General features: G+C 37.3%; 1 protein-coding gene across 4 annotated transcripts in view; it reads left to right on the top strand.

Moving 5' to 3' along the window:
• NUP98 (nucleoporin 98 and 96 precursor) overlaps positions 1-11,112 on the top strand; it is a 104,063-nt gene that overhangs the window by 74,928 nt on the left and 18,023 nt on the right. For all 4 annotated transcript variants that reach the window (XM_019625617.1, XM_019625616.1, XM_019625618.1 and 1 more), the window contains 4 exons: positions 4,963-5,145; positions 5,892-6,048; positions 7,267-7,696; positions 9,046-9,275. In XM_019625617.1, the coding sequence (XP_019481162.1) occupies positions 4,963-5,145; positions 5,892-6,048; positions 7,267-7,696; positions 9,046-9,275 (1,000 nt within the window). The remainder of the gene's footprint in view (positions 1-4,962; positions 5,146-5,891; positions 6,049-7,266; positions 7,697-9,045; positions 9,276-11,112) is intronic.

The following is an 11,112-nucleotide window of genomic DNA, read 5'->3' as shown; positions in this document are numbered from 1 at the left end:
CTCTTGGCAGCTCACGCCGGCTGCCAGCAACTCACGGTAGCTTTACGGCAGCCCACTGCAGCCTCACTGCAGCCTCTGCCGTCACCAGAGACTCACGGCAGCCCAGCTCCAGGCCGGGCTATTTTTCACCATCTTAGCTGTAGAGGGCACAGCATCACTGGCCCTCATGTGGGGTCCGAAACAGGGCCCTGCTGCTCAGAGCTGGCGTCCCAAGCCAGCTTTTAACCAGTGCGCCACTCGGCCAGCCCTCCAAAGTGTTTTTTTGATCTTATAGGTATTTCTTAGGATAAAAGTCAGATAGGTTTATTTTCTGCCAATAAAAGTATATGGAGGATCCTAAAGATACAGCTGGGGGAAAATAAACTTCATCTATGGACAGAGCAAATTTATGTAATTTCGATAATCAGTGGTTTTTAGGCTCTTTAATTTTCAGAGTACAAATAGTAACAGATAACTATAAATTCCTGTGATGACACTTGAGTAGGTGAGAGCTCTGAAAAACTGAGCACCAAAATATTTCAGAACAAGGTTCTAGGGGAAAGAGGTGATAAGGATCAAAATGGGTAAAAAGAATACTATAGTGAACAGGGGTCTTTTTTCAGACATCTCCTTTGATTGAGGAAGTGGGTGGTTTTTGACCTTTTGGATGGGGAAAGCAGAAATGGGAGAAATGGGTAGAGTTGCTTAGATATTCAGGCTAATGTGTTAAAACAATAATGTGGGATTCTAAAGAACTCTTCCTTCATATTGCCCGGTGGTTACATAGTTTTTAGTTATTAGTACCAAAGATCTATATTTTATTTGGCATGAGAATACTTGAACCATCTGAATGAACTGGAATAGACAGATCCATCTTCTCATCCCAGTGTCAAGAGTGCTGTCTCCACACTGTCACTTGGCCCCCTTGGAGAGATTGATTTTCATGATATGGTGTTCTCTCAGTCTGCTGTAGCTTTTTTTTTTTTTTTTCCTGTACAAAAATCTCAGGCTCTGGGAAGATTTATAATTTTGTTTAAAGGTCACATTTATTCCACTGCCTTTTATACATATCCTCAGTCACCTCTTTACAGTTTATTCTTAAGCCTTACTTTCCTCCTAAAAAAGCAAGAAAATCTAAGCAACCACAAAATATCAAGGTAACTAAAATTTCATGTAATCTTCTCTTATGCCTTTTAACTTAGAGAAAATTTTGGCAGAAACACCTTCACACAGATGAATTAGTGCAGTTGAAAAAACGTTTTGTTTGGTAGTTAGAACATTAGTTCCAAAATGCTGATCTAAAGTCCAGTTTTCAGCTGATAGATTGCATCAATATCTTGGTGAGCTTTGATGAGGCATATTTACATTTTAAGTGCTTTTCCCCAGGTGATTGAGATATGCAGCCAGGTTTCAGAACTGTTTGTTGGAAAATCTCAGGTCTTTGGCATCTGGCAGACAGACATGTAATTTTTTTTTTTAACCTCAGCCTTATACTGAAATGTAACTTTTTTTTTCTCTTGTTTTTTTTTTTTTTTTATAAATTGGGAAATTGGGGAGGGGGACCAGCCAAGTTTGTTGTTCTTCAATCTTAGTTGTGGAAGGCACCAGTTGCCATCTGGTTGCACTGGTTGCACATGTTGGCAGGTTGTGGCTTCTAAGCTCAAGGTGCTGTGTTACAATCTTAGTTGTGGGTGGGTGTAGCCACCATCCCATGAGAGAGTCGAACCAGCAGCCTTGTTAAGAGCACATGCACTGCACTTTCCACTGAGCCATCCGGCTAGCAGCTCAGCTTAAGGTGCCGAGTTCAGTCTTAGTTGCAGGCAAGCAGTGCATGTTCACCATCGAACAGGCAGTCTTGTTAGGAGCACGTGCTCTCACCAGCTGAGCCATCCTGCCACCTGTTGGCAGCCCAGTGACAGCTCAGCTTGGGCGCAGTGTCACTGGCCTATTTGGGAATCGAACCGGCAGCCCTGTTGCTCAGAGCTTGGGCTCTTAAGCTAACTCTTAACCAACTGAGCCACTCGGCCAGCCCTGTAACTTGTTTTCAATACCATCAAGACAGACTAGTTGACTTGCTCAGAAACTTAGCATTGTTCACTTCGTGAGTACATTCAAATAAGCTTAAAATTATTTTAAAGGAAAACAGGTTACGATTTAGAAGAAAATTTCATTTCATTTGTGTATACTTTTATGAAAAATAAAATGGCAGCTATATAATTTTATCCAATTAGCCAACATATATTTTTAATTTTATATTTTAATTTAATTTTTAGATATTGCATATATATAAAATAATTCTGTAGCCCCAAGCCTGTTTTTTTCAGACAGTGTTACTGAATCCTATGCTTCCTACAGTAATATCTCTGATTGTATGTGTAGAAACTACATTTAACTTTGGTGTGTGCCCTTGAAACCCTGACGTGGAATTTCTCTTAAGAATGCAATATTGTTGACGACTGATTTTACAGCAAAATGAATATAAAACATTTTTTGCAGTTAGGAAAGCAAGTTGTTTTGGAGGCAGGCAACAGTAGTAGTTATACTGGATTAAACTATTTGGATGAGAGGGCAGAATGAATTATTTTCACACCTGTTTTACTGTAGACTGGTCACTTACCCTTTGTTGAATAAGGGTGTCTTGGTATACTGTACTTACTTGAAACATTTTACCTACTGGAGTAGGAGATGCTTTATGTTTAGAGTATTGGCAGCTTTGTATAAGGACAATTCTACTGAGTTGGAGAGTAGAGGTTTCTCAGTCATTAAAGGCTTCAGCCATGAAACCCCCCCCTTACATATATCTGAATAGCCATTTTACAGATATTATCTGTGTACTTAGCATTTGTAATATAGTCTGCTGGTATTTAAACATAAATAAGATATCCTATTACAGTGTAGGAAAGGGCAAGTTAAAATAATACCCTTGGCTTCTCCCAGTACATGCCTTTCTTTTCCATAGACCCTCCCAGGGGCTTTCTATTTATTTTTTCTTTCTCTTCAGTTCCTTCTGAGCCATCATTTTTCTATTTAGTGTACTTTTCTTTCCAGGACTGGCTTTGAAGAAGCACCCAATCTCCCTAGATTTCTCTGAAAATAAGTACACAGTGAGCGTTTATCGCAATTACTTAGATATACTTTTACAAAATGTGCATATGGGGGGGGTCTAAGAGCTTATCAGGTCCTCACAGTTTCATAATAATTCACTTCCTCCTTGTCCACTTATGATATCTTGTAGCTTTGAAATCTGTGTTTGAGGATGAAGCAAATAAAACCTTGATCCTTAGCATTCTTCTTAAAGATATGCTGGGTCCCCTAGGTCCCTAATCTAATTATTTGATGATATCTTCCCATTTTACCTAAAAGCGTTCTAAGTGAACGTCTCTTGCTGTTAGTACTCATTTGTTGAGTAGTGTAATAAGTTGGAACCATCTTCCCCCTTCTTTCCTCCCACCCATTCTTGCCTTCCTGTCCTTTTATAGTTAATTGCTTTTTCTGTGTACAAGGCGGTGCATTAGGCAATAGAAATAATAAAGAAAGTGCTCAGTGAATGTTGAATTTAACAATGTTCTTGGTGGTAGATACAGAAAACAGTAGGCCATGATTTCTGTTTTCAAGCCTTAACAATCTGGTGGGACAAATATATACCGAATGCCAAAAAGATGTATACACATTTTAAGAGATGTTATCTATGCTCAAGCAGTAGTTTGCCATAATCAGAAGTGTCTGGACACTGATGGTAACCACTTTGAGCACCTCTTATAATTGCAGAAGTCAAACATGACTTGTGTTCAACTTTTGTTATCGGTTTATATTGAGTATTAACAGTTAATACAGTTTTTTCCTTTCTTAAAATGTGTATACATTCTTTTGGCACCCTCTGTATATGCAAGAAAATAGGGTGTTATGAGAGCCCAACAGAGGAGAGCATCGTAACTGGTAGATTGGCAGAAGATGGGAAGTTTCACCACTTTTCCTAAAAGTGCATTGGTTAAAAATCAACATATTAGGGAGCCATTGGAGTGAGAGTGTTCCCATAATCCTTATAATGGGAGCATCATCACCAAGGCTGCATTTTTTTGCCCAGAATTTTAAAGCATAAAAGTAGTCAGACCTGCCTGCAGCTTCCCCTATTGTTAAGAAATAGTATCATCTTTGCCTTTTGACCATTATCTAACTTTCAGTTTTGTTAGAGCAGTCCTTGGGGATTGTTCACATCTTAAGTGGTAATTTGTAGTGAACCAATTATTTCAGTGTGCTTCAGCTGTATTAAGTGCTTACCTATATCTTTAAAACTGCTTGATAAATGTAAATATAACTTTGACATTTTTAAACATAAAGGAATTACTCCCAGATTAAACTTGTTCCTGAAAATATTAGTTTGTTTTTCATTTTGGGAAATTAGAGTAGATAGTCCTTGTACCTTACATGGTACTGCACAGGTAGAGCCTGGCTGACCTTAGGATTCAGCCACTCAAAAGATAAATTCCAGGCTCAAACTGTGTTAACTAGAAAGTTATTTCTAAATGTTTTCTTTAAAAACAGTGCAAAGTTACTGGAGACTTCGATATTTGTACCTTTTATTCTCTTTTCCCAATGGCTTCTGGCTACAAGGCAGTATAAGGGCAGGGTGACCCTCTGTAAACTGGAAAATTTTAGTTGCTAGCTAAATCAGGTAAGGCATAGTCTTTGTCCGAAGACCACCATTTTTTCATTATGGGTTTTGGCTTAGGTTCCAGACACCAGACCAAAATATTACAAAAGTGTGAGTCTGTGAATCTTCATTTATATCCCAAGTACTTACAGGGGGCGATTTTTTTGTAACTTGTTAAATCCTGTTTAGCAAATATGCCACCTCACGTTGTGTAGAATGGGCAGAATCTAATATTTTTATATCATATTCTGAATAAACTAAATATGTCTAGAAGCTCTATGTTTATTTGGTGTAATTTAACGCTGCTTCCCTGATCTTTCTGCTATCTACAGAGCCAGAGCCCAGAGGTGGAGCAGTTAGGGAGGGTTGTGGAACTGGACAGTGACATGGTAGATATCACCCAGGAGCCAATTTTGGATTCCATGTTAGAAGAGAGCGTGCCTGAGGATCAGGAACCTGTGTCTGCTTCAACACACATTGCATCTTCATTGGGAATTAATCCACATGTCTTACAGGTGAAGTCCTAATCCGCCCCCACCTACTACAACAGGAAGCCAAACTAATCCTTATTTCCCTTGCATAACATTGGGCCTCTTCCTCCATTTAAGAGCACTCACTGGAATAAGTACAGGAGTACAACCCATGTTTGGGCCTTATTTTCCCATTTGGGAAGGGAAGGCTATGTTGAGGTTCAGAAGACCTGGATTCTAACCCCAGTTTTGTAACTATTTCTATGTGACTTTAGGCAAGTCACTTAATATCTGTGAGCACTGATTTTTTTCTATAAAATATTATGTGTTTACTTCATAGATTGATTTTGAGGCTCTTGAAAGTGCTCCACAAAAGTTAAAAGTGAGCAAAAAAAACCAAAACCTAGTAGATGCAGGTTTCTTTCTTTTTTTTTTTATTAAATTATTTTTTATTATGTAGGTTTCTTTTTAAGCTCTGTGTCAACTTCCCCCGCCCATGCCTTTTGGCATATTACTAATTTAACCTTTGGCTTGTTTGACTTTGAAATTATTCATTTAGCAAACATGTGAGTGATTGCTGTGTGCCAAACTCTTGTGAGACTGTAGTACAAAGAAGAGGAGTTTTATGTAACTTCTACCCTTCAGGCACATACAAGTGTAAATTAAGTCATTTATACAACTGTACCTGTCTTGAAGCAGAGTGATTTATCGGTTGTTATAAACTGCATTTTTTCTTTTATGGCCTTTGGCTTTGGGGGTGCACATTCATTCTATAGATATTGCCTTTTTAGATCATGAAAGCATCATTGCTTGCTGATGAAGAAGATGTAGATATGGTTCTGGATCAACGCTTCAGTCGCCTTCCTTCTAAAGTAGATACTTCTCAAGAAATCTGTTCTCCCAGACTCCCCATTTCAGCAGCCCACTCATCAAAATCCCGTTCATTAGGTACTGTAAAAGATGCTATTTTATAAGAAAGGTGTAAAGTCTTGCTTTTCATATGTCTTCTAAGTTGCAGACTCCTCTAGCAAATAGCCCCTAAAGGTATATGACATAAGGATCCAAGAAGAAACATACTTGTATAAATATCTGTTAAGTGGGGCCAGTTTTTAAAAAAACCATGACTTGCTTTATTTGTACAGATGCAAAAGTTGTATGGAGAAAAAAGCATTCGTTTAGGGTCATGTTTTTATTTGCTTATGAATGTGGATTAGATAGTAATCTCAGATTTCCTAATTTTTATCATACCTTAGAGGAAACAGCAAATTGTCCTGCATTGTACTCTTTTTTGCAGTCCTAACACTCTCCTTATTGCCTTCTAGGGGCAAATTTTGCTTCTCATAATGCAAAACACTTGTCAGATTTCTACTTTCTCTAAACCTTCCCAAGTTCCCAGGGAAGTGATTACAAGTTTCATTTGAAAGCTTTCCCTTTTCTAGCAAGGCTTTTAGCTATGTGGGTGGGTTTGGAGGTAGAGGACAAAGGATTTAAGCAGATGTAATTTCAAAAGCATTTTGAAAAACAAAGGAACTACCAGGAAGAGATTTATGTTGCCTAAAAAACTAAACGTTTATTTTTCATTTCTTTTCAGTGCCCTAAGGTATTAACTTTCCTTCTTTTAATGCTTTAACTAATAAAGCATCAGTTAAACATTCATAACAGTCTTTTCCATAAACTACATGAAAATCTCATGCCTGAATAACTAACTAACTCCTTGTTCTAGATAGGAACCGTGTAAAATTGGAAAACAGGCAGTAGTAACAACAGTTTTTCTGAAAGGCACAAGATGTCTCAGTGGGTTTTTGTTTCCTAAGTCCAGCATTGAACATTAAAGTGGTAGGAATTTGAATTTGATTTTATTAAGTTATTTATATTGACTAAGAAAGTTACATTTGGCATTCTGATAAGGGCATGAGCATTAATGTCAGACTTAAATAGTAGTAGCTATGTTTATTATTAATGTTGTTATTGTTGACATCATCATCATAATTCCTGCCTTGATGTCTGGTTGAATGAGTAATTTCTGCAGTATCTGACTTAACCTGCTTCTGTTCTTCTATACCTGATTTAATTAGTTTGGTAAAGTTCTAATTTCAGCCTCACTGATTGTTGTTTAAAAAACAATAGACTATATTTTCTAATAGCCTTTTTCCCCCCTTATTTTAGTTGGTGGGTTACTACAATCAAAATTTACAAGTGGAGCTTTTTTTTCACCAAGTGCCTCTGTGCAAGAATGTCGCACTCCCAGAGCATCATCTTTGATGAATATCCCATCCACATCCTCTTGGCCTGTCCCTCCACCCCTTACCTCTGTGTTTACAGTGCCCAGCCCAGCCCCTGAGGTTCAGTTGAAAACTGTGGGTACACGCAGACAACCAGGCCTAGTCCCTCTTGAAAAGTCTATCACCTATGGCAAGGGGAAACTCTTGATGGACATGGCCCTATTTATGGGACGCTCATTTCGGGTTGGTTGGGGCCCCAACTGGATTCTTGCTAATAGTGGAGAACAGCTGAGTGCCTCTCATGAACTGGAAAATCATCAGATTACTGATTCTGTGGAATATGGATTCCTGCCTAATCCAGTAGCTGTTAAATCGTGAGTCACATTTCCTTATGCTTTTTGAGAAAGGCAACATGGTAGGTGAGAAATAAACTTTCGATCATCAGATCTTTCTAGATATACTCTTGGCACAATTTTACATAGCAGAAGGTATTTTTATAATTAAAAACTAAAATGATCAGTAATATAACTGCATTTGTATTATCAAGGTATGAAGAGCATATAATACTTACCTTGTCATTAAACTTTAGTTGGAAAAGTAACAAGACCCCAAGCTAATGCTGCAGCATTCCTTGGGTTCTCATCCTTTTTACTAGTCATTTTTTAAAATTTTCTCACTTAGATATTTGTGATTTCTTCAAATATAAGGTATATTCTCAACTAAGCACATTTCCTGTATCTTAACCTGAGAAGATGAATGTATGAACTGTGGATAATCCATGCATAAGTATTTGGAAATAAGGCGATATCTGATAACTATGGGTGTTACATATTTCTACACAATCCCCGCCATCAGCACATATTGGGTTGTCGGAAAAGTCATGACGTATTTTTCTGTTTTTCGTTGCAAAAATGCATCATCACTTTTCCAACAACCCAATATATATGTGTGCTTATAGTTTATATATATACTGGGTAGGTAGGTTGATTGATTATATGTATAGTTTTCCAGTAGTTATTAAATACTATGTATACAGTTGTTTTTTTGCAAAATATGTAACATTTTCCTATTTCCTTTTTATAATTATAGCAAATAGTTCTATCTTTACTACAGATTAAGTGGCTATGATCACCTATAATTAGTTTTTAAAGTTGACTTTGAAGAAATAAACAATAGCATCTCTTGAACCTCACAATTAGGAATGTTAATTCTAAAGCTAAAACCATGCATGATGTCATGATGTTTTGGAGGTTGTTAATAGCAATCTTAAAAATTGATTCAAGGCCAGATTGACTATATGCTTATCTTAATTTTGAATCAGTTCTTCAGTATCTATAAGCTTAACCGCGTGACTTTTGATACCTCACTAAGTATAATTTAAGAAATCGATATCCCACAAGTTTATCGTCCTTGGACTTCATAGTATTTAGATGCATGCTGAAGCCATTTCCAAGTCCAGTTCCAGCTGTACTGATTCCCATGTTTGTTATAACCTGACCTAAGAAGCTATTGGATTCTGAATGCACGGGCAAGATAATTTGTTTCCTCAGTATCTAGGAAATAGGTTCATTATAATTTGACATTAGGAAACAAAATTTCTTTTAAATTACAGTGAAATGTTTGCATTCTATTTGTAATCATAAAAAGAAACAAAGTTTTGGTGGTAGGAAAAGTCTGGCATCTGTCTTATCTTTATTTTCTATGTTGTCATTTGCCCTTGTAGCCTAACTGAGTCCCCATTCAAAGTTCATTTGGAAAAACTCAGTTTGAGACAAAAGAAGTTGGATGAAGACCTGCAATTATATCAGATACCTCTGGAGCTCAAATTAAAACACAGCACTGTCCACGTGGATGAGCTGTGTCCTCTCATTGTTCCCAATCCAGGAGTTGCTGTCATTCATGATTATGCAGATTGGGTTAAGGAAGTATCAGGAGATTTATTGGAAGCACAAAGTGAGTATAGACTATGCTTCTAACCTTTGATGTCCCAGGAATAGAAATAAGAGCATATGTTATAGGATAACAGATTTCCATATTCCTGAGCTTGTACTTGTCTGTAGTTGAGTTGAGATGAGCAGAATCCCAAGCAAGAAGAAATTATATTGCTTACAATTACTATTATGGCCTTTAACATACAAGTCCTTGTTCAAAGGAACTGTAGCCAGTCAAATCGCTTGTATTTATGAAATTGCATTCTTCCCTCCCCCTGCCCTCCCACAGAGAACATAGGGAGAGAGTGATCCCTTCTTTCTTTTCTAAATTTTATCCATTCTTCCATGTCCAGCTGAAATCCTACTTGGCCTTCCCAACAACTTTGGTGTTGATAACTTCCCTTCCTGACCTCCCTTGCTATTACTTCTCTATAACTATGGTGACCATGTTTCTCTGAACCAATACTTTGATAAAGGGCTTTTCTAATTTAGGAACTTAATATTTCAAATATTAGAAAAATCATAATTATGTGTTTCACACCATTTCATATCACTTTTATTGAAATATGGAGACTATTTTAGAATGTTCCATACTACACTGTTCAGTTCTTTGTGTTTGCTTCAATTGTCTTTTCAAACATGTGAGTCATCTTGCCAATGTGTACTTGTAAGTGGCTTAAAGTAGTAAACAGTTCTTCCTTTTTGTTTTCCTTCTTGAAGAGCAGTATACATAGTGGTTAAGAGTATAGAGTTGGACTCAGATTACTTGGGTTTGAATCCTGGCTGTGCTACATATTGCCTGTAACTTTGAGCAAGTTACTTAACACTCTATACCTCAGTTCCTCATTTGTAAAATGAAGATAGTAACTATTATATAGTCACATTGTATATGTTAAAGTTGGTTTACTTTTAAGTGCTTTCAGCAGTCATTTAGACTCACTAAATGTTAGGCTGTGCCTATATCTATAGCAGGAGAGAATAATCCCTCACAAATTTTTAGAGCACTTTATATTCTTTACAGCATTTTGTAAACAGAATTTGATCAATTTAGAGGACTTTTCTCTACCATTTGAGTTATATTAACCATAATTAGGCTATAGGAAACAGTTTAAAGGAGCATTGAGTTACATTTGTTATGTATGAGGTGTGATCAAAAAATACGGTGAATGCTGGTGCTGAGTGCCATCCAATAAAAAGGCAGGGATCTTTAATACGGGAAGCGCCGTGTCGAACCTTAGTAACACTTAGTAACTGTGTGTGACAAGTTTCAACTTGTTTGGTGCAGTCAGCTGGGTGTGAGCTATGGTTGAAAGAAGGTGTGTTTTAAAGTGTGCCATAAATCATGGATCACAAACAATGCATGAAATTTTGTTTTAAACTGCAAAAAAGTACTAAAGAAACACACGAAATGATAAAATTAGTTTATGGTGATGCTGCAGTGACCATGATCTGGCACCGTGCAACTTCTGGCTCTTCCCCAAAGTCAAAATGACCATGAAAGGTAAATGTTTTGAATCAATTCAGGATATCAAGGCAGCCATGACAGCACATCTAAAGATACTCACAAAAGAGGACTTCCAGAACTGCTTCAGAAAGTGGCAAGAACGATGGGATAAGAGTGTTCGAAGTGAGGGGGAGTATTGTGAAGGTGATTAATATGGCATTGTGTCTTTTACTGTAATAATTTTTTTTTAATTTAAACATTCAGCGTATTTTTTGATCACACCTTATAAGTACTACAGGAATGTGGAGGGAGCAAGCATTTACATCACACATCTCTGCAGCTTGTATGACACAACTGAGTTAGGTGGAGACAGATTCAGGGGTAATCGACCTGAGTGGTTGGTTGGGTTGTTTAT

This window comes from Hipposideros armiger, unplaced genomic scaffold (genome assembly GCF_001890085.2).
Source record: "Hipposideros armiger isolate ML-2016 unplaced genomic scaffold, ASM189008v1 scaffold_635, whole genome shotgun sequence".
Taxonomy (NCBI): Eukaryota; Metazoa; Chordata; class Mammalia; order Chiroptera; family Hipposideridae; genus Hipposideros; species Hipposideros armiger.
This window is presented reverse-complemented; position numbering and strand designations above follow the sequence as displayed.